We start from the raw sequence: 23,835 nt of genomic DNA, 5'->3' as shown, positions 1-23,835 counted from the left end.
TAAGCATTGTCCCTCGTTCTTGTTCCTTATTCATATTGCTATTTCATTTTCTAGGAGTCATGGAAAAATATGGTTTAGGACCTGAAAGTTTATTGTCTGTTAATCCAAGATTGATTTATACCAGACTTTCTGGCTTTGGACAGAATGGATCTTTGGCAAAAAGAGTTGGACATGACATCAATTTTCTTGCCATATCTGGTAAGAATGGCTTTATTCTTGCTTTTTAATGATTTTATGTAAGTAACTCTGTGTGTGATTAAGAACAAACATATTTTCTGATACAGTTCTATATTTAAGAGATGAGGAAATATGTACATTATTTACATTTGACGGATATTTGTCCTCATCTTGTTTGTTGTTAACATGTTTCGGTTTATATACCCTCCGGCCTTCGTCAGGTGTCTTGGGGAAATTTCGAACCTGGGTTCTCATTCCTAAAGTATTTTTTGATGTTATTGTTGTTATTATTATTATTGAGTGAGAGAGCAGCGCATGCCATCAAAGTGACACTGGGGTAAAATATACGAAGCCCAGTATACCCATCATGACTACCCGTCTGATAAAGGTACACCAGGCACATGCATCACAACTATATGTGTGCAACATGGTGATCTCATATCAAGATAAACAACACATGACCTTGCAGGTGAGACCCAGTTAGAATTTTCTTCTGGTCAAGTAGCCCATCCAGCTCAAAAGGTCCCTAAATAAGGATTGTTTAAGGATGTTGAACAAACCACCCATGTTTCCAAAGGTGAATTATTCAAACCCCAAAGAATCCCTCTCAACACATGGCTATGATGCTCCCCCACTACTTCTGCTCATGATCAGAGATGCACATATTGTCAGCCACTAAGGGACATGCTCAACAGGTTAAGGTCAAACAACTGACAAGCATATCTGGTATTGAGCAGAATATTTGCTGTAGCCCATCTTTTATACCAAGACAAAACAATGTACATGATAACACTTTCCAACCAGTTAAGATCAGAAGCCACGAGAGCCACTGCCTGGTACTGCATCAGGGCATTATTATTATTATTCAGGTCACTGCTTGGAATTGAACTCGGAATCTTGATGTTAGTAGCATATGGCGTAGTGATTAAGAGCGTGGGCTACTAACCCCAAGATTTCGAGTTTGATTCCAAGCAGTGACCTAAATAATAATAGCATCGAAAAATTCCTTAGGAATGAGAACCCAGGTTCGAAATTTGCCCAAGACACCTGATGAAGGCTGGAGGGTATATCAGCCGAAACGTATTTACAACAAACAAGATGAGGACAAATATCCATCAAATGTAAATAATGTATATTTTCTGATGTTCAAAACTTAGAAATCCAAAGAATATTTTGAAAACCAAGTAAAAAGAAGAAAAAAAGCAATGCTGCATGATTCGCCAGTTTTGAAGTATTTACTTAACCCATTGTTGCTGGATTCATTCTTTAATTTCTATGTCTTTTACTTGTTTCAGACATTAGACTGTGGCCATGCTGGGGCACAGCTTTGAAGAATTTTTCAGTTGAATGAATCAATTCCAGCATTTTTTTTTTAATTACATCACTTTTCTTCCTGGATACTCTGTAGAAATGTCAGCATGTATTGTAGATGAGACATTTTCTTTTTCTCGCATTTCAACTGCTCCCAAAATAGGGGTGCACCTTATCCCTTTGGTATTTGGATTGCAATTTCAAACATAATGCTTATGTTTCCACTTCATTTTAAATTAATCCTGCATTATTTGATAGCTTTGAGATTTTGATGATGTGATTGTTTCTTTCTAAAATGACATTGTAGGGTAGGTGTGAAAGGCCAGAGATGACCAGTTTGGAGATAAAACAGGTGGTAGAATATTTTGGCTGGACATGACTGGTTTAAATGCCAAAGGGTTATACATGAGTGCATGTTATACATGGATAAATATGGTAAGAACCCATCGTCAACTTAATTTTGTCATAGATAAGAAAGAAACGCCAGCCAAACGATTAATCTGTGCTGATGAAGGGAAATAACCCAGAAACCGCGATACACAGATATTGTTTTGAGCTGAGTGGGGGGAGGGGTGCTAGATTCCCTTGTTTGAAAATATAAGGACACAGATTGTGTCGTATAGCCAGCTGGAGACAATGTCTCCTGGGGCTAAATTACAGCAACATTCATCTTAAACCAGGACTGCCATGTTATGTTGGCAAACAATCTTTGCTCCAAAGTACTATTGCTGAATATCTCTCGTTGTGAGATTTAGAAATAGTAATTTTCTAAAGAAACACCTGTTAACCATTTCCATTAAATAAAAAGAGCTGGATATTCCTTCCACTGAAATATTAATCATCTATGGATGGATGTGATTGTCTGGAATTATACAATTGTTTAAAAGGTGAGGAAAGTCCCCAATGAATGGTTGGCTATTTGGCGCTTCCAATTATTAGGATATTTCAAAGAATTACTGATGCAAAATATCTTATAGCAGGATGCTTTTCAGAAAGTGAAGGGCATTGTGGATATTTTTCAGTTCCGTTGGTTGCAGTCTATGCCTATGAGTAATAGCCTTATCTTCGTCATCGTCATTTAGCGTTTGTTTTCCATGCTGGCATAGGTTGGACAGTTTGACCAGAGCTGGCCAGGCTCCAACTGTCTGTTGTGGCAGTGTTTGAAATTGAATTTGCAGTCTGACCCTTTTTAGTTCATTCTTCAACTTTCTATCATCTTTTATTCTCATATAAGGGGATGTATTGAAATAATTTGAGGTCATAAGACTATCAGTGGTGCCGTATGGTGGGGGCAGCCACTTTATATGCACGTTTGCTGTAGTGGAAGGTATGTTACATTTAAGGAGTTGGGTGGGGAGAAGCAGTCAAAACCCTTATTACACCATTGAACACTGTGCTATCCCACCTCCTCTTTCTCTCTCTCTCTCTTGCTTTGCTCCCAATAATTGTAACAGGTGGGTTTTTTTCATTTAGTTGAGGAAGGAAACGTTACACCCATAGTCTAGCTATTCACCCCCCACAATTTTTTTTAAGGGTTTCTGAAACTGATGGTGTCAAAAGAGCAGAGGTTAGCCCCACATCAAAGACTTGGTCTGAGTATTTGCAGCACAGGGAACTTCAATAAGGACAACCAAGGATTAGGTGGGATGGGGTGGGGAGTTGAACTACACAACAAGTTTTATCTCCCCAGAACTCAGGACACAGGGTTGGAATAACTACCACAGGGTATCTTGTCTTGTCTTCGACCTAACAATTCATTGAATCCTTTGTTCTGGGTTGGTACTTTATTTTATGGGCCACGAAAGATGGAAGATAAAGTTGGCCTTGGCAAAGAAATGAGCCTAGAATCCAGAGATCAAAGACAAACATTACAAACTATTTTGACCTATGTTCCAACCTCTTGGCCATTTCACCATTTTTTAGTGCCTTGCTCAAGAGATTGTTTTCCTTCTGCTCTCTTGTGAAGTAAATGGTACCTTATATCATCATCATCATCATCTATCCATTTTCCATGCTAGCATGGGTTGGATGGTTCGACCGGTGTCTGGTAACCCATGGAGGCTGCACCAGGCTCTAGTCTGACTTGGCAGTGTTTCTACAGCTGGATGCCCTTCCTAACGCCAACCAATCTGTGAGTGTAGTGGGTGTTTTTTACGTGCCACTAGCACAGGTGCCAGGGGAGGCTGGCAAATGGCCACAATCAGTTGGTGTGATATAAAACAATTCAGCCATGTCTAAAATACAACATAAAAAGTTTGTTGTCCGTGAAACTGAGTCTTACCCAGAGCACAGCATAATGCTGTTCTGTATTGAAAACTTACCCCCCAACACATAAATGGTATCAATAGTTCTTCCTTTTAATGTTTGATATTTTGTTACGGTGGTGAGCCATTTCATCTGTCTTCGTGGTCTGAGTTCAAATTCTGTTAAAGCTGACTTTTGCTTTTTATCTGTGTTTTGGGGTTGATAAAATAAGTACGAGTTGAACACTGAAGTTGATGTAATCAACTAGCCCCCTGCCCCCCTCCTCCGAAATTGCCGGCCTTGTGCCAAAATTTGAAATTATTATTTAAAATTTTGTCTCCATTTTAATTTTTAAGAATAAAGGGAAAGTCAAGTATTAGCCTCAATGTAACCGACAATAATTTCTACGAGTTTTTTAAGGGAATTATGGTCATCCTAGACTGGTTCATTATTTTGAAATATTAAAAAGAGAATAAAAAATATCATTTCATCATAAAATTCATTATTTTCAGATTTCTGTTGATTTTTCAGGTTTATTATCAACACTGGGCCGTGCAAATGAACGACCACATGCACCTATTAATCTCTTGGGTGACTTTGCTGGTGGCAGTCTGCTGAGTTTAATAGGAATTCTGCTTGCTCTTCGTTACCGTTCCCAAACTGGTCATGGTCAAGTGGTTGATAATAATATGACTGCAGGGGCAGCATACCTTGGTAAGTGTACCTTGTTTATTTCACCAAATTAGTTGGTGTACAAAGGCTTACTTTATAGAATATGTATATATGAGGGGAAGTCAAAAATTATCTGCACTTTCACTATAACATCATCATCATCATCATCGTTTAACGTCCATTTTCCATGCTAGCATGGGTTGGACGGTTCGACCGGGGTCTGGGAAGCCAGGAAGCTGCACCAGTCTGATCTGGCAGTGTTTCTACAGCTGGATGCCCTTCCTAACGCCAACCACTCCGTGAGTGTAGTGGGTGCTTTTTACGTGCCTGGTGAGGCTGGCAACGGCCACGATCGGTTGGTGCTTTTTATGTGCCACCGGCACTGGTATCACAACTACAATTTCCATTGATTTTTGATCGATTTCGATTTCGCTTGCCTCAACAGGTCTTTGCAAGCAGAGTTTTACATATCTTCATTATTGTCACGCTACCCTCTACGCATCCGTGTTTATAGTTGGTACTATTGGGGTCATATGATTGAAGTTCGAGTCTGATCACACCATTTTTTTTCTTTTTCTGGCTTCACAGTGTAAGCATGGCCCCCTCCACTAGCAATGTGCACAAAAGAAGAACAAAGAACAGTAATCTGAGAGATGTTAATGATAAACCGGTTCACCATTACCGTCTCTTGGGCTTGCTGAATCTTCTTGTCAGTAGTGGAAGATGACAGGCGTCCTACTCCCTCTTCGTGTGTCATGCTCGTCCAGCCACTTATAAACTTCTTGACCCACTCACACACACTTCTACTCAGTAGTCCTAAAAGTCCCCATATTGTGCTAAAAGCCTCTGATGGATTTCAGCCCCTGACACACCTTTTGGCCAGAAAACTTGAATCACTGCTCTTTGTTCTTCTAGTGGAGCAGAGGAGGTACTTAGATAATTCTATAATTCTCTCTCAAGTATATCTTCGTCACAACTATACACACGTACAAAGTATGGCAAATTTAAATCTGAATTTTCTAGGGGTTCATTTAATGTTTCAATTTCGACCCTTTACCTGTCCAAAGCATTTTCATAAATGCTTCTTTCATACGTTCTGAATAACATAAACCTTTCCTTTCATAAGTGCCAAGTTATTCTGCTGGATGAAAAAGAATAATTGGGACTGTGTTTTGTAGAGGATGCATGGATGGATGTCGTGTGTGCCACGTGATACAGGGGACGGGCACAGGGTTCATACAACTCTGATTACTATTAACCCTTTCATTACTGTATTTCTGTTGAGATGCTCTGTGTTTCTTTCATTTAATCTTGTATATAACAAAGAATTTAGTAAAATCACTTAGTTATTATTATTCAGCTAGTATTAGGAACATAATTTGTGAGTAAGGTTTGGTGGAAGATTTTAATTCAAAACTTATGTAAACAAGACATTTGTACTCAGAGCCAGAGCTGGTTTCAGCCAGGCTGGTAATGAAAGGGTTAATTTGCAGATTGGCTTGTTAGAAATAGCAACCAAATCTTGTGCAAATTAAAGACACATTTGACTGACTGTCTTTAACCCTTTCGTTACTGTATTTCTGTTGAGATGCTCTGTGTTTCTTTCATTTAATCTTGTATATAACAAAGAATTTAGTAAAATCACTTAGTTATCATTATGCTAGTGTTAAGAACATAAATTGTGACTAAGGTTTAGTGGAAGATTTTAATCCAGAACTTTTGAAAACAAGACATTTGTACTCAGAGCCAGAGGCGGTTTCAGCCAGGCTGGTAATGAAAGGGTTAAACATGGTGTTGAAAGAGTGGTAGAGATGGGAATGGTAAAGTTCCCGCCACACACACTCATACCGTTCCTCTAACCCTTTAGCATTCAGATTATTCTGTCAAATGTAATCTTCCATGCATTATCTCATAGCTTTGAGATTTCAATGACATGAATTCATTTTAGAAAGACGTTGTAAGGTTGGTGTGAAAGGCAGGATCTGGCCAGTTTGAACATAAAGCAGGTGGGTTATTTGAGCCAGATGTGGCCACTTTAAATGCTTCAGGGTTAAATGGATTAAAGTGCCTTTTCTGGTTCAGGGGTTTATCTCTTTAGCGTTCAAATTACTTTGGCAAATGTAAAGCTTAATTCATTCATATTAATTTGAATTAATCCTGTATTATCTCATAGATTTGAAATTTCGACGATGTTATTGTCTATATTTAGAATGACATTGTAGGGTGGGTGTGAGAGGCTGGATCTGGCTGGTTGAAATGCTAAATGGTAAAATTCTGTTGCGGCTGAACTTCCAAAGGTCCAATAAAGCCTGTAACATTTAGGCACTTCACTCAATTGAACCCCTTGAAAATTATTGATTTTTCTAATTTCAGGGAGCTGGATATGGAAGTCTCAAGAGTTACCCCTAGTATGGGGCAAATCTAAAGGGGAAAATCTCTTGGATGGTGGTGCTGCGTATTATGATACTTACGAGACATCCGATGGCAAATACATGGCAGTTGGCGCTTTGGAACCACTTTTTTATTCCAATCTTCTTAAAGGTAAGATTAGGGGCACAAATACCATTTCTTTTCTTCACACTTTGGAATTATTGCAGTATTCTTATTTCTTTACTGCCCATAAGGGGCTAATCACAGAGGGGACAAATGGATTAAGTCGATTGTATCGATCCCAGTGCGTAACTGGTACTTATTTAATTGACCCCGAAAGGATGAAAGGCTAAGTCGACCTCGGTGCAATTTGAACTCAGAACATAGCAGCAGATGAAATACTGCTTAGCATTTTGCCAGGTGTGCCAACGTTTCTTCCAGTTCTCCGCCTTTTTATTGCAGTATTCTAGCTATCTCTGTGTGGCACCTTGGGCAAGTGTCTTCTGCTATAGCCTGATGCCAATGAAAGCCTTGTGAGTAGATTTGGTTGACAGAAACTGAAAGAAGTCCATTGAGTGTGTGTGTGTTTCCACCTCTGCTTAACAACCGGTGTTGGTGTGTTTACATCCTCATAACTTAGCAGTTCAGCAGAAGAGACTGATAGAATAAGTAGCATGCTTGAAAAAATATAAGTACCAGGGTTGATTCATTCAACTAAAAAAAAATTCTTCAAGGCGGTGCCCCAGCAAGGCCACAGTCAAATGACTGAAACAAGTAAAAGATAACAAGATCTCTCTTTTATTATTGATCAGTTTGCTGTTTTAGAATTTCGTAATTACAAATGATTCATGTTGTAAAAATAGAGAATTAGCTGAGGAATATTCAGCCATAAGTTGTCTCATTTATCATTAATCTGGGATAACGTGGTACACTTAACCGTGAACCATGTTATACTCATCACAAATTGAACTGTGATAACATCTTTTGATGATTCATCAAAAATTCTGCTTCAACCACAAAATCAACCTCCAGCCATGACCATCACTTTTATTCATGACTAACTGCAAAAGGTGCATATTTTTTTCTATAGATTTAAGTACTTGTATCCATCCTGGTTCCACATATAAAGCACTTGTGCCAGTGTCACATGGTGAGCACCCATGCTGGTGCCACATAAAAAGCATCCAGTAAACTCTGTAAAGTGGTGGTTGGCATTAGGAAGGGCATGCAGCCATAGAAACCATGCAAAGACACAGCTGAAGCCGGGTGCAGTCCTCTAATTTGCCAGCTTCTCTCAAACCGTCCCACCCATGCCAGCATGGAAAATAGACTTCTAATGAAGATGATTCCCGTCAACATGGGACCAATGAACAGAAAAAAATATAAATTTACCAAATTCTAACGAATGAGGCAGACAAGCATATTTTCTACAGTAAAAAGTTATCCTAATCAAGAAAATACTCAACAATGGAAGCTTTGCTGCTGTGGGCTGCAAGTTTGGTATCAGGGAATCTATCATTCATTCCATTTACAAAGATGCTTCATTTATCACTGCTTCTCAACCAAATCTGTGACAAACGAGGTTAGATGTACTTCAACATTTCGAAATATAGACACGAACCTCTGTTTGTTGCTCACTCATCTATTTGGTTCCTTAAGTCTGAATTGATTCCAAAGAACTAAGAATACTTCACACTGATCCCACTTCGTCAGTCTGCCCATGGCCACTACTAATGTTTTTGATAATGTTTATAATAGAGAGACTACAGAAACACTCCTGTAAAATCATTCTCTTCTCATCACATTCGACAGCCAACTACACAAGGGAGACAATCGCTCAAAGCAGCCTCCAACTCATTCAAACCTTTTACGGCAGTGCTCCAGCATGGCTGCAGTCAAATGACTGAAACAAGTAAAAGAATAAAAGAGAAGAATATATTTAGGTTGGTGCATAATTATTGAGGCTTTTTGACAATAGACTTCAAACAAAACGCCAAGCAGTAATTGAAGTAGATGGTGAATATGCTCCAGAATAATCACTTAAAGGTGTTTTTGTTGAATAAAATTTATTGAAAAAAGCTGCAATAATTATACATCAACCTAATACAATGTTTTTGCCAGGTTTGGCCATGTTGGGGCACTACCAAGTGTGTGGTTGAAATTTATAGGTTTACATATATTTTAGCTTCTTCAAATCCAGTCAAATTTTGTAAAAGAAAAACGTTGTTTCCAAATTTTGATTGAATTTTTTTTCTTTTTCTAAGTTTTGGAACTTGATGAAAATGACTACCCACAATTCGGTGGTGACCAAGAATACATTCGAAAGGCATTGAAAGGAAAATTTTTGAATCAAACACAGAAATATTGGATTGATAAATTTGAAAATATTGATACCTGTTGTACTCCTGTGTTGAGTCTGCAGGAAGCAGCACTTGACTCACATAATAAGACAAACAAATCATTTATGATTGATTCTGATGGCAATTCCGTACCTTCACCGTCTCCTCTCTTGTCCAAGTCACCAGCAATTACGTCTGCTAGGGAGGACCCTGTCATTGGTCAACACACACACAAGATTTTAAAAGAAATCGATTTTACAGAAGAAAAAATCAAGGAATTGATTTCAACTCAAGCTGTGATGCAAAACTCACCTCTGAATTCTAAACTTTAATTTCTCTTTTTAATAGGTGAAGAATTCTGCAGCAGCATGCTGGCAGAACCATTAAAGCATCAGAAAGGGAAAAGTCAAATGGTAATTGTTTTTGCAGATTTTATATTCCAAGTTCAAATCCTGGTGATGTTAGCTTTGCCTTACATCTATGTTATTTTTACTAATCGTAAATATTCTTTTACTTGTTTCAGTCATTTGACTGCGGCCATGCTGGAGTACCACCATATGTTTAACAAAAATTATGATTGAACACATTTTTTTGAGGTGCTGAAGTAGTAATTTGGATTTTGTGACGAATTCAGTTTCACTTTTAAACTCTGTGATGCATTTAGCTCTCTGTGATGCACCAATGCACCTCTTGTAATGCACAAGTGTGTGGAAACAGGGCACTGTGAACCACCGTTCTAGAGTTTACTTTTTACTCTTCTACTTGTTTCAGTCATTTGACTGTGGCCATGCTGGAGCACTGCCTTTAGTCGAGCAAATCGACCCCAGGACTTAGTCTTTGTAAGCCTAGGGCTTATTCTATCGGTCTCTTTTGCCGAACCGCTAAGTTATGGGTATGTAAACACACCACCATTGGTTGTCAAGCGATGTTGGGAGGACAAACAGACACACAAACATATATACACACATACACATATATATACACATATACGACGGGCTTCTTTCAGTTTCCATCTACCAAATCAACTCACAAGGTTTTGGTCAGCCCAAGGCTATAGCAGAAGACGCTTGCCCAAGGTGCCATGCAGTGGGACTGAACCCAGAACCATGTGGTTGGTAAGCAAGCTACTTACCACACAGCCACTCCGATGCCTATATTCTGGTTTTTATTAATGTCTAAACAAATCAGGTTCTGATTCTCTATTGTTGAAATTCTTCCCAATTCATTTCTTCAGCCCAGTTTTTTTTAACCATTGTTTGTGAAGTGTGTTTTGAAAACTCTTTAAAATGAAAAAATTATTTTGTTATACTATAATTTTATCAAGAATATACTTAAATATATTTTCACAGTTTATGGTGTTTAGTGTCTTTCTGTTTTTGATAATCAATATCTGCTTCATGTACAAACATGTGTTATTAATAATAGTGGAGAGGCAATGGCCCAATGGTTAGGGCAGCGGGCTCATGGTCGTAGGATTGCAGTTTCGATTCCCAGACCGGGTGTTGTGAGTGTTTATTGAGCAGAAACACCTAAAAGCTCCACGAGGCTCCGGCAGGGGCTGGTGGTGAACCCTGCTGTACTCTTTCACCACAACTTTCTCTCGCTCTTTCTTCCTGTTTCTGTTGTACCTGTATTTCAAAGGGCCGGCCTTATCACACTGAATCTTGTCATAACTAATGGAGTGCCACAATTAATAACAATCAATCTTTCTCTTGTCCTTCCTACTGCTAACCCACATTACAGAATGTGCTGGGTGCGTGTCCTCGAGGCACCAATTCTAGACATTGACAAACAAGCAGAAAAAGCAAAGGGTTGTGATGTCCCTTTAGCCTGGCCATGCTGAGGATTTAGCAACAGCTCATGTTGGTGCCATGAGAAAATGCAGTGAACAGACTGTCAGACGGTGATGTGAAGGACATCTTGTCAGTCGAAACCGAGTCAAATGACACGAGTCCGACTCCATTGAAGCAGTTGCTCCTGATAAGGAGACTCAAATTGTGATGACTCCTGCCAATCCATGCCAGCTTGGAAACTGGATGTATGGCAATATTGACGGTAATAAAAGGCAGTGTATAGTAAGGAATAGTGTTGAACAAGCTGATAACCTCGTTTTGCATGTAGAGGACAGAATTGTTCAAATGAATAATTTAGGAACACATTTTACATAATATAAACACTATACAATCACATTTCTTTCTACCAATATATATTCAATACAAAATAGAAAATCAATTTTTCTTCTTTTTAATGTTGATTTTTCTTTACATATAAATATGGCTTGATGCATAAACATTTTACAATTTACATCACAATTTGCAACAATGCATAGCAACTGGGGAGTAGAAAATTACCAAAATGGAGTATGTATATATATATATATATATATAGCTCTTTTACTGTTATTTGTTTATAAATTTTTTTAAAATTCAAAATATTTTTATATAAAATTTAAATTTACGATTGTATAAAACCTAATGCTAATTGCAAAAGTATAACTTTGAGCTAGATTTAATCTTTACATAAATATAGCTTTTCAGAAATTCTTATCAGAAACTTTGGTTTCATAATTTTATTAAAAATTTTGAGTCAAATAATTTTGAACATAAACAGGATTTCTTTGCATTTTTTCATGGTTTTGAAACCATTTTTTCTGCTTTTATTGTTACAAATATTTCCATAGATTGGATAATGGTAAATTGCAGACTGTGGTGTTTGGCATATCATTTTACAGCTGGATGGCCATTTTAAAACACCAGCTTCTCCATTTTGAAGAGGGTTATGGTATGAGAGAAGATCCAACTAAGGGAGGGGGGAGTGGAACTTCTTTGACAATCCTTCCTCCTTCCTTAATTCCATTAACCAATCCATTTCATTTATTAAACTTCACTTTGGAATTAAAACAAAAATAAGGGAATATTATGAAAGACTTATTTGTTGGAAGGGAGAGGGGGCAGTTTGTGGGGGGGGAGGCAAATGAAATATAGAATTGATACAATTCTTTGAAGCTCAATGGGTCAGTTGTTTCTGTTTCCATGATGGAGATCTCCAGTGAAAGTGGAGGGAATTGATATCACCACCACCACCAGTTTCTGTTGTATAAAACACATTAATAACTTTCCATGGACACCAACAATATTTAAGTGAAACAATTTCAGATCAAAAAATAGAGTCCAGTTTTTCAGCTTGTTTGCCAGTGGTGAGGCCAAGCTATATTGGCAGCAATTCTCTTGTAAGCGAAAATACATTCCTTTTTCACATCAGTATTCTCCATCTTTATATTCTGTGGACAAGTGGTCTCAGCCAAGAATTTCTCTAAAATACAAAACAAAGAAACTATTATTGATGCATTAACTTTTTAGCATTCAGTCTTCCATCAAAGGCAAGGCTTATTTAGTCACACTGCTTTGGATTAATCATGCATTATCTTGGAGCTTTGAGAGTTCAATCATCATCATCTAACGTCCGTTTTCGATGCTAGCATGGGTTAGACAGTTTGACCGGGGTCTGGGAAGCCATGGAGGCTGCACCAGGCTCCAGTCTGATTTGGCGGTGTTTCTACAGCTAGATGCCCTTCCTAACGCCAACCACTCCGTGAGTGTAGTGGATGATTTTTACATGCCACCGGCACAGGGGCCAGAGCAGGCTGGTAAACGGCCACGATCGGTTGGTGCTTTTATGTGTCACCGACACGGACACCAGTCAGGTGGCGCTAGTATCTGCCACGTTCAGACGGTGCTTTTTACGTGACACTGGCACGGGTGTCTTAACTACAATTTCCATTTGAATTTTTATTTTGATGTTGATGTTCAATAATGTGATTATTTCTTGTGAGAATGACATTGTAGGGTAGGTGCGAGAGGCTGGATCTGGCTGGTTTAGCTATAAAACAGGCAGAATATTAATTAGGGCCTGACATGACCAGTTTGGATGCTAAAGGGTTAAATTTATTTTTTGATTGATAGCTCACTCTGTAAAGCGGTTGGGTATCCAGTCATAAAAACCAGGTTAACGTAGACAGTGGAGCTTGGTGCAGTCCTTTGGCCGACCAGTTCCTATTTCTTTATTACCCACAAGGGGCTAAACATAGAGGGGACAGACATAGGTATTAAGTTGATTACATCAACCCCAGTGCGTAACTGTACTTATTTAATCGACCCCGAAAGGATGAAAGGCAAAGTCGACCTCGACGGAATTTGAACTCAGAACGTAACGGCAGATGAAATACTGCAAAGTATTTTGCCCGGCGTGCTAACGCTTCTGCCAGCTCGCCAACCAGTTCCTGACAAACCATCCAACCCATGTCAGGGATGGAAGGTGAGCATTAAATCACTATTGCATGAATTGGATAATTTCAACCATCTAATACAGACCCCCTAAACATTCTTATTGCTCCTCTGCAGCAAGGCACCCATTCCTGTCCCTCCTCTATTATACTGGCACAAAGCTACCCTCTTCAATACTGTATCCTCACCCTGTTGCAAGTTATTTGGCAACTTCCCTAAGTGTTGTTGCCATGAAAAAAGCACTGAAGGCCATCCAGTCATAGAAAGCCCGCTGGATCAGACACTGGAGTTCAATGCAGTCTTGAGGCTTGTTGTGTTCTGCTCCACCACCCAACCCATGCCAGATATGTTTACAGTTTAATTTTTTTACAAAAAAAAAGGAAAGAAAATGAAAAGAGACCAGAAACATCCAGATTTGATATTCCTGTTTACTAAATTATATAAAGAATATAATTAAAGAGGTCAGTAGATCTACAGAAACAGAGATAGAAATGGAATAGAAACTAGACAGCTACTGAAAGTAACTTCGAAGTCAATCAACAGGTGATAAATGTTATGTTATGTTCTTACCTTGTCCATTTAGTAAAATAAATAAACCATAGTCTTGTGGATTGGTGATTCGGAATCTGTGAGCAATCATGGCACCTGAAAATAGATAAAAGTGCCTCTATTAAGGTAACAAAGTCAATGAAACAGAATTTAGGACTCATCGTCTGTTTAGCAATCTAAGAATAGTTTCACAGAACTATAAGGCTGCAAAAGACGTCACAAGTTTTTCATCTTTTAGAAATCCAAGAGGGTCACGGACTTGGATATCTGATTGAGACCGTTAAGTCCTGTATTCCTTGTTTGTTATTGCTAAACAGAGATGGTTAAGGCTTAAAGCAGTTTCTGAAAATAGATTGGAAGCAAACTTAAGTTGTTCAAATATAAAAATAAAAAAAGAGGATTAAAATATTACTTTTTTTTATAAAAAAGGTACAAAAACCTTTCAGTAATAAACACAATGTGCTTTGTAGACAGAAGGAAGAGAAAACAAACTATTCACAATAGATTCCTGTAACACTGTTTCAATCCCAAGTGTGGATGACATTATGTGTGACAAAAAGTAGTGGGGGTTAACAAAGGGAGTCAGTCTATAAGATTTAGTGTGAATATTCGATTCCTGATTGAGTGTTAATTTAGAGAAAAAAAATTAAGCTTTTACACTGAAATTAGCTACAGAGCCATGACAGGGATTTAATATGCTTAACACACTTTTACTACTTAAATACATTGATTTAGTATTATTCATTTAATCTTTTTAATAATGGTGAAAAACCTGGTTGGTTTAAAAGACTCCAAATGGAAACCTGGGAAGCTCGTTTATCGGTCTGTGAGGCAATGAGGATATGTAATAATTACTTAGTAAAAGAAGTCGTTAATAATAATGATGATGATGACGATCATCCTTTCTACTGGAAGCACAAGGTCTCGAATTTAGGGGAAGGGATTAAGTCAATTACATTGACTTCAGTGCGTAATTAGTACTTATTTAATTGATCCTGAAAGGATAAAAGGCAGAGTCAACCTCAGTAGAATTTGAACTCAGAACGTAGTGTTTCGCCTGGTGTGTTAACAATTCTGCCAGCTCAATGCCTTAATAATAATAATAATACTCCTTTCTACTACAGGCGCAAGGCCTGAAATTTTGGCAGAGGGAGCTAGTCAATTACATTGCTCCCAGTGTTTCACTGGTGCTTAATTTATCGATCCCAAAAGGATGAAAGGCAAAGTTGACTTCAGCAGAATTTGAACTCAGAATGTAGCGACAGACAAAATGCTATAAGATCACCAAGTCACGCACAGGTAGTCCTGATGGATATACTGGGCTTTGTATATTTTACCCCAGTGTCACTTTGATGGCATACTCTGCTCTCTCACTCAATAATAATAATGATGATACTTACAAACATCTTTTGTGGTCATATTTGGTCTGATCGGCAGGTCTTCCAAATAATGCTGTCTCGAAATTCATCAGGAAATGCTACCTTTAGGAAGCCTTGCATATCACTGATACTTGGTAACCGACCCTGAAAGGGAAGAAATGAAGCTCGTTATTTTTGAAGTTATCTCAATAGACAGAACGGTATTTCGTTTTGCAAACAATATATTATGAAATATGTTATCTGTTATCTCGATGACGGGCACGAGCACCATACGAGTGTGATCGTTGACAAAGTGGCTAACCAGCTTCCGTGCCAGTGGCACATAAAAGGGCACCATTCGAGTGTGATCCTTACCAGCTTCGCCTTACTGGCACTTGTGCCCCATGCTAGTAGGGTGCTAAGAGCACCATCCGAGCATGATCATTGCCAGAGTGGCTAACTGACTTCCGTGCTGGTGGCATGTAAGAGGCACCATTCGAGCGGGATCGTTACCAGCATCACCTTACTGGCACCTCTGCCAGTGGCATGTGTAAAACAAATTTGAGCGAGGTCATTGCCAGTACCGCCTGACTGGCCCCCGTGCCGGTGGCACGTAAAAGCACCCACTACACTCTCAGAGTGGTTGGTGTTAGGAAGGGCATCCAGCTGTAGAAACACTGCCAGATCAAGATTGGAGCCATCTGGTTCGCCAGCCCTCAGTCAAACTGTCCAATCCATGCTAGCATGGAAAGCGGACGTTAAACGATGATGTAGAGAAAACATAAATGTGATTGAATCGCCCTGCTAACACAGGCAGGACACAGCATTGGCATGTAAACGTTTGATATATTTGGTAGTATATTATGGCTGCAAAATGAAATATAATGTCCCTGCAAGTAATCAAGAAGCTAATTATGGTAAGTTACTATCATGTATTCAGCCACCAACATCACTAAAGGATTGCATTGGATCTCTTAAATTTTCATACATTGCTTCCAGTGTAACAAAATGAGTCATGGAACCAATCCAACATCCTACTTCACTTTCTCACATCCTTGTTACCCCATTTTGAGGTATGTATATATATATATATATATTAGGAGTGGTTGTAATTTACTTGATGAATTTATTTACTGATACAGTTGTACATAAGGTTAATGTGTTTGAGAGGGTGGTTTCTTTGGTTTGATCCTAAACAACACTTATTTTAGTGCCTTGACACTGCCAGATTGAGTGGTACTGCCCAGGTGTCGAAACCATAATGATGTCTGTGTGGCAGCTGATGATGGAGGTATGTTGGATTATTGGTATCGCTGTGGAATAGTATTATAACACATCCTTTTGATATGTATTCATGTGCGTGTGTGTGAAGGGGCATGGCTCAGTGGGTTACAGCGTCGAGCTTATGATCGTAAGTTCGAATCCCAGACCGAGCTATGTGTAGTGATCTTGAGCAAGACACTTTATTTCACGTTGCTCCAGTTCACTCAGCTGTAGAAATGAGTTGCGACGTCACAGGTGCCAAGCTGTATCGGCCCCTTTGCCTTTGGATAACATTGGTGGCGTGGAGAGGAGAGGCCAGTATGCATGGGCGACTGCTGGTCTTCCATAAACAACCTTGCCCGGACTTGTACCTGGGAGGGTAACTTTCTAGGGGCAATCCCACGGTCAGTCACGATCGAAGGGGGTCTCAGCATATATGTATGTAGTGTCATAAAAAGCACCCATGTTGGAGTGACATAAAAGCTCCCATGCTAGCACCGATCACATTCTGTAAAGGAGTTGGTGATAGGAAGGGCATCCAGCCGTAGAAACCATGTCAAAACAGACAATTGGAATCTGGTGCAGCTCTCTTGCTTGCCAGCTCCTGTCAAACCTATTTCTTTACTACCCACAAGGGACTAAACAGAGAGAGGACAAACAGATTAAATCGCTTACATCGACCCCAGTGGGTAACTGGTACCTAATTTATCGACCCCGAAAGGATGAAAGGTAAAGTTGACCTTGGCGGAATTTGAACTCAGAACATTATGCCAGACGAAATACGGTTACGCATTTCGCCCGGCATGCTAACGTTTCTGCCAGCTCCTGTCAAACCATCCAACCCATGCCAGCATGGAAAGCAGACACTAAATGAAGATGATGATGGTTTACACACACACACACACATATATATATATATACATACACTCATGATAAGCTTCTCCCCAGTTTCTGCCTACCAAATTCACTCACAAGGCTTTGATCAACCCACAGCTTTAGTAGACGACACTTGCCCTGGGACCCCATAGCTATTCCTACACCTATACTTATAAACATTAACAATTTTTATGGCATAATGAAAACAGCAAAACCACTTAATGTACAGAAATAACTTACCTGATGTCCATTAGAAGAATTTGTTTGGTGTGTTTCTTTGAAGATCTTAAGTAAGAGAACAGCACTGCTTAATGTCGAGAGGTAATAGCTAGCTTCAGCTGTGACCTGGGAACTATGAAGTAGGCCCCACATATAATCGGCTTCTATTTCAGCTGTGACAAGACCCACATCAACTATTACATAGGTCAACATTGGAAGGAAGTCTGAAACGGTGCAAAAAAAACGATATTTCTTTATGATAAGATCCTCTTGAGATGTAAAAAATTAAAACTAACAAAACCAAAAGACTTGTGATATTGATTTCCTTCTTTTTACATATGCCTTAAAAGTTTGCATATTTTACCTTAAATACGCATATACTACATTAAATATGTGTATGTATATACAGTAGAACCTCACAGTACGAGTGTACAATTGTATGAGCGGAAATCTGCAGTGTAAGCACACAAATCGTCCCATCTTTAAAGTAATTCAGAAACCACACCTTCCTTCCAAGCACTGCCGTAAACAGCAGAAGTGAGCTAGAATGTTAAAACTTAGTGCCCATGCACAGCAGAGTCCAAGGTCAATCTGTGCCAAGCAGTTTCACTCTGTGTGCTTTAGCTTCATTATTATAGCAACAGTCCAGATACTTATTGATCAGACCTCATAGTTTTATAATTAAATATTATTAAGAATTGTATAAAACACTGTTAGAAATGTGAGGTATACTTGCCATTTCAATATGGCTAACCACTAAGGGTGGGTGTTACTGTAGCTTGTAGCCCCAGGAGAACATCGTCTCCAGCTGACTTTAGGCACACTTTCTGTGCCCTTATGGTATTTGCAAAGGGAGGTCACCCTTCCCTCGTCAACCTAAGTGATACGCACGGACTGCAGTTTCTAGGTTTTGACCTGTCGTCAGCGTACGACAATCACCGGTTTTCGATGAAGGGGGTCCCAATGCAAATACTTATATCGTTTGTCTAGTAACTTTCCGTCACTGATCTCGAAAAACTCTATGCAACTGTATACCTCGTTCAGAGATTTATTATTACAGTTAGAAATATTTTGTGTAGAACCAATTTATTGCACAGAAATTTTGACAACAAACCCTGACATGGACTTGCAAGGGTCATGTGGACCCTGGCTGAGAATCCCTGCTCTACAATATTTTAATCTGAATCAAAATATCTTCAAAATAAAATACATACCATCAGTCTGAACGGAACCACTTCCTCTTCCATCCAGAGACTGGCTGTTTAACTATGAAATAAAAAAGAGAAAGACGAAACGGTTTACTCTTGGTTTTTTTTTTTTTTTTATTTCAGTTCATAATATTTTATTTCAAGAATTAGTTTCAAAAAATTGCTTTTTGTTGTTGTTTTTTTTTTTATTTATGTCCTGAGACTGTAGATGCAAAGGATGTGAGCAAGGATTGGCTTCGTGGTTATTGGAAGCACTAAAACCCAGCCACAGGTGTTAAAATAATAAACCAGATGATATGAAATCTTGATGGAAGGATTTAATTCACTTCAACCGGACCCTTTTCCTCACCATTTCTCTGTTGAAAATCACTTTTGATTCATAAAATAACTTTGTCGTCATCATGTTGGCTTTTGGAACATAACATGAAATTCTGATGGAAAGTTTTAATTTAAAGCACTTTAAAACAAAGTTTGTATCATAGAACCCAGGAGCAGTGTCTGGCTGGTTGGTGTCAAAAGGTTTAAGGAAGTGATTAAGGTCAAGATTTCAAACCAGGTTTTTAATAAGGCATTTTTTATAACTTTTTAAAAAAAGGGTCATTATATATGGAGAATATCATAGAGCAGGAAGAAGATTTCACTGAACAAATCAGTAACAGTTTCAATTCCTTGTAGTGTATTACCTTTCATTTATGACATGGCATAGTGCATGGATTAATGATTCAGGTGTGAAGCTAATGAAAGTAAGTTCAACTCTCAGGCCGGGCAATAAACTGTTCCTTACATGTTTCAGTCTATTCAGCCAAAAATGCAAGAACCCTACCACAGTTGCCTAAATGTCATGGAAAATGGTACAGAAGTCCCAGCCTAATGGACCAGTCTGTCTTGTTATATAGGTGCAGGAGTGGCTGTGTGGTAAGTAGCTTGCTTAAAACCATATGGGTCCGGGTTCAGTTCCACTGCGTGGCACCTTGGGCAAGTGTCTTCTACTATAGCCTCTGGCCGACCAAAGCCTTGTGAGTGGATCTGGTAGGTGGAACCTGAAAGAAGCCCATCGTATTATATATGTTTGTTTGTCCCCAACATCGCTTGACAACCGATGCTGGTGTGTTTACGTCCCCGTAACTTGGTTCGGCAAAAGAGACCGATAGAAGAAGTACTAGGCTTACAAGACAGACTTTATGCTAGAAATGTCTTTGATAAAAATATTGACATCATTACTCCAGCTTCTTTGTGTCATTTGTTCATTCCATGTCCATTTGCCATTCTAGCTACGGTTTGGGAGGAGATTATTTAAAGTTGGATGCTCTTCATGTTGCCAACCTTCGGCTGTTTTGCATGCAAGGGACTTCTTTACTTCGCAAGTCTTTCAAAGTACAGAGTGACTGGTCATAAAATCAACAAGGGATGCTCACATGAGCCCCACTCCACTCGAGTTGTGAAGAGTGTGGAATATTCTTTTATTTGTTTCAGTAATTTGACTGTGGCCATGCTGGAACACCGCATTTTGCCAAACAAATCGACCCCAGGACTTATTCATTGTAAGCCTAGTACTTATTTTATCGGTCTCTTTTGCCGAACCAAGTTACGGGGACGTAAACACACCAGCATCGGTTGTCAAACGATGGTGAGAGGACAAACATATATATACGATGGGCTTCTTTCAGTTTCCACCTACCAGATCCATTCACAAGGCTTTGGTCGGCCCGAGGCTATAGTAGAAGACACTTGCCCAAGGTGCCACACAGTGGGACTGAACCCGGAACCATGAGGTTGGAAAGCAAGCTACTTACCTCACAGCCACTCCTGCATCTATATAACAAGTTTCCCAAAGATTCTGACCAACAAATTCTTTCATAAGGAATTGGTTAGTCCAGGGCCATACCTGAAGCTGCTGAGCATTTGAACCAAATGCAAAATCAGATGACAGCAAAGTGAACTTAACCACATGACCATGCACGATCCCCCATGGATGGATACTTTTGGTGATGAAACATTAAACACTCGACCATTTACGATGCGTGAATGTATAGTATCAACAAACATTTGGAAGTGCTTGGTGGGTCATCACTGATGTCCATAGCAACAACAACAACATCAACAGCAACCATGAACAAACACTGAGGTTATACAGCAAATAATTTACTTACGCAGTTGGTAATACAATATGCTGCAGCCAGAAGGTTTTCCAACTTTTTCACAGGTGAATAAGCTAATTTGATTTGTGTCAGGTGATGTCTGATTAACTGGAGATCTTCTTTGCCTGGCGGACTTAAGTTGCCCTAGGTACAATAAATAGAAAAATAAATAATAATAATAATTTCGTTTTGGGATTTGGTTTGCAAGATTCTTTATGTGAGTTTGTGTGTTGAAGCATATTCTGTTTGTGTCTGGAGAGACTCATTCTCTTTTAGTGCCTTATAATGTAACACACTCACTGGTAAAATTTCCACTTATTTCTTTTTTATTTAGAAAAATAAATAAGTAAATGAGTGGAAATTTTACCGGTGAGTGTGTTAAATTATAAGGCACTAAAAGAGAATGGCTCTCCCCAGACACAAACAGAATGATGATGATGATTTCAAGTTTTGGCACTAGGCCAGCAAGTTCAGAGGAGGGGGTTAAGTTGATTACATCGAGTATTCCACTGGTACTTATTTTGTCAACCTCGAAAGGATGAAAGACAAAGTCAACATCGGCAGAATTTGACCTCAGAACGTGAAAACGGACGAAATACTGCCAAGCATTTTGCCCAGAAGAAGGGGTTGATCAACACCATTAATCGCAGAACTAGACTGGGACTTTATTTTATCAACACCAAAAGACAAAATCAACCAGGGTGGGATTTGCATAAAAACCAGTAAGAGAGATGGACAAAGTATCAACAGATAATATTTGAAATTTAGAAAAGAGGGAGAGGGCAAAATGTGAAGACTGCGCCAATTGTGTTTGGTTGTTTAGGGAGAGAATGGTCTAAAGTTGAAAGGAATTCAGTGCCATGTCAACGAAGAGATAGAAATGTTCACTATTTAGGTAATAGGCTATCCAAACAATTTGGCAAATTGTAACTTTGACCCTAACATAATTTAGGACAAAGTTAATGGTTCTACTTACCCGAAGACCAAGGTCACTCAAGGGCCGTGTACGAGCGTAGACAATATTTTTATACAGAGTTTCCACACTTCCATTTCTGTAAAAGAGTTTTGGATTTAAATTTAAGTCAAGCAGAATGTAGAGGTAAGAAAAAAATTGTTAATTTACAAGGAGGAGAAAACAAAGGATGAGAAGAAGAAGAAGCAGCAGAGGCAGCAGCAAACGTTCATGTTATTGGTGATGGCTTATGATTTAATATTCTTAAAATATCTTTCATCTCTAAGATATCAAATCAATAAAATGGATTATTTTAGGATCCAAAACACATTGTAGTTTGTCATTTTGTTTTCATCCATAAACTCAGATTTAACATCTGGATTCCCCACTCATTCATCTACTTTTCTGCTTGTATTAACAAGTGTTGATGGAGACCCTTTATGGCTGGATGCTCTTCCTGTCACTAATCCTCCCCTATTTCATCATCATTTAATGTCCGCTTTCCATGCTAGCATGGATTGGACGGTTTGACTGAGACTGGTGAGCCATAAGGCAGCACCAGGCTCAATCTGATCTAGCAAAGTTTCTACAACTGGATGCCCTTCCTAATGCCAACCACTCCGAGAGTGTAGTGGGTGCTTTTACATGCCACCAGCACGGGGGTCGGTCAGGCAGTTCTGGCAATGACCACGCTCAAAAGATGTTTTTTACGTGCTACCGGCACTGGCAACGATCACGCTCAGATGGTGCCTTTAACGCTCCACTGGCATGAATGCCAATCAGGTGGTACTGTCATCAGCCACGTCAGCGATTTTGATTTTGATTTCATTTGCTTCAACAAGTTTTCGCAAGCAAAGTTTATTGTCCAATGAATGAGGGGTACTCATAAGGGGGCTGGTTACACCCGCCAGCATAGGCCATGGGTTATGGCCTAATTTGGATGCCTTTTCATGAAAGATTGCAAATAGACAACACTTCTATAGCCCCAGGGCCGACCAAAGCCTTGGGAGTGGATTCATAGATGGAAAGAAGTCTGTGTGTGTGTGCTCTTGTCTGGGTTGCAAACAAGCATCTTTATCATAAAGGATGTTGTTCATTTCCAGTTTCCCATGAAAAAATGTGTTGCTCAGAAACAAGTGAGGGTTGGTGACAGGAAAGGCATCTGGCCATGGAAAAATCTTCCTCAACAAATTCTGTCTGACCCATGCAAGCATGGAAAAGTGGACATCAAAATGGAAAAGAGGATGAAGAGAAATGAGACAATTTACTTCTTTTTTTTTTTTTTTGGATAATTTTATTTTCAGGTTAGTTTTTGTTTCAAGACCTGCCATAAATCAACAGCTCAATATTGGAAACTGAAGGACAATGTTTGATGAACTTAAGTGGAAAAATGAGTTTCTTATTGGAAGTGGCATCACGGATGCCTGGTGACACGACTTACTTAGTGTAATCAGCAGCCAGCAGTTGGTAGATGTGTTTCTTCAGAGGCAGGATGACACTTTCATGTAGTGAACTCTCAATAATGGCATCGATGTTCAGAATCTCATTGGCACCAAGCTGGAAAAATACAAGAAATGATTACGTTTACAACAACAACAACAACATAGTTTTTAAATATAGACTCGTCCGAGAGTGTCAAACATATTTGGCTTTGTTGAAGAATAAACTAAACCTTACAGAAAATATAAGGATAATTATTCTTAAAAACCCTATTCATAATGGAGGCCATAGTAAATAAATGAAGGGGTCGATATACATTATAACAACTTTATTAACAAGAAAGAAAAAAATGTGAGATGTTAGCGAAGATTGTGTGTAGAGATGTGTAGGCAAAACTGATCCACATTAGACACATTCAGTCTTAAGAATATTTCCA

General features: G+C 39.0%; 2 protein-coding genes across 6 annotated transcripts in view; one reads left to right on the top strand and one right to left on the bottom strand.

Annotated features, from left to right (window-relative positions):
* Positions 1-9,979, top strand: part of LOC115218005 (alpha-methylacyl-CoA racemase) — a 28,358-nt gene extending 18,379 nt beyond the window's left edge. For 4 of the 5 annotated variants that reach the window (XM_029787749.2, XM_036507935.1, XM_036507933.1 and 1 more), the window contains 4 exons: positions 55-198; positions 4,264-4,446; positions 6,778-6,945; positions 9,039-9,979. In XM_029787749.2, the coding sequence (XP_029643609.1) occupies positions 55-198; positions 4,264-4,446; positions 6,778-6,945; positions 9,039-9,445 (902 nt within the window). In that variant the 3' untranslated portion in view covers positions 9,446-9,979. The remainder of the gene's footprint in view (positions 1-54; positions 199-4,263; positions 4,447-6,777; positions 6,946-9,038) is intronic. The other variant, XM_036507934.1, reaches the window with a different exon arrangement.
* Positions 9,980-11,341: 1,362 nt separating this feature from the next.
* The window catches only part of LOC115217875, a 206,861-nt gene continuing 194,367 nt past the window's right edge, over positions 11,342-23,835 (bottom strand). Inside the window, 9 exon segments of the mRNA XM_029787592.2 lie at positions 11,342-12,425; positions 13,967-14,041; positions 15,346-15,381; positions 15,384-15,468; positions 17,683-17,885; positions 18,876-18,927; positions 21,020-21,151; positions 21,984-22,059; positions 23,401-23,516. Of these exon segments, the coding sequence (XP_029643452.1) occupies positions 12,292-12,425; positions 13,967-14,041; positions 15,346-15,381; positions 15,384-15,468; positions 17,683-17,885; positions 18,876-18,927; positions 21,020-21,151; positions 21,984-22,059; positions 23,401-23,516 (909 nt within the window). The 3' untranslated portion in view covers positions 11,342-12,291.

This window comes from Octopus sinensis, linkage group LG12 (assembly GCF_006345805.1).
Source record: "Octopus sinensis linkage group LG12, ASM634580v1, whole genome shotgun sequence".
Classification (NCBI taxonomy): Eukaryota; Metazoa; Mollusca; class Cephalopoda; order Octopoda; family Octopodidae; genus Octopus; species Octopus sinensis.
Note: the sequence above shows the minus strand (reverse complement) of the source record. Positions and strands in the feature narration are given on the sequence as shown.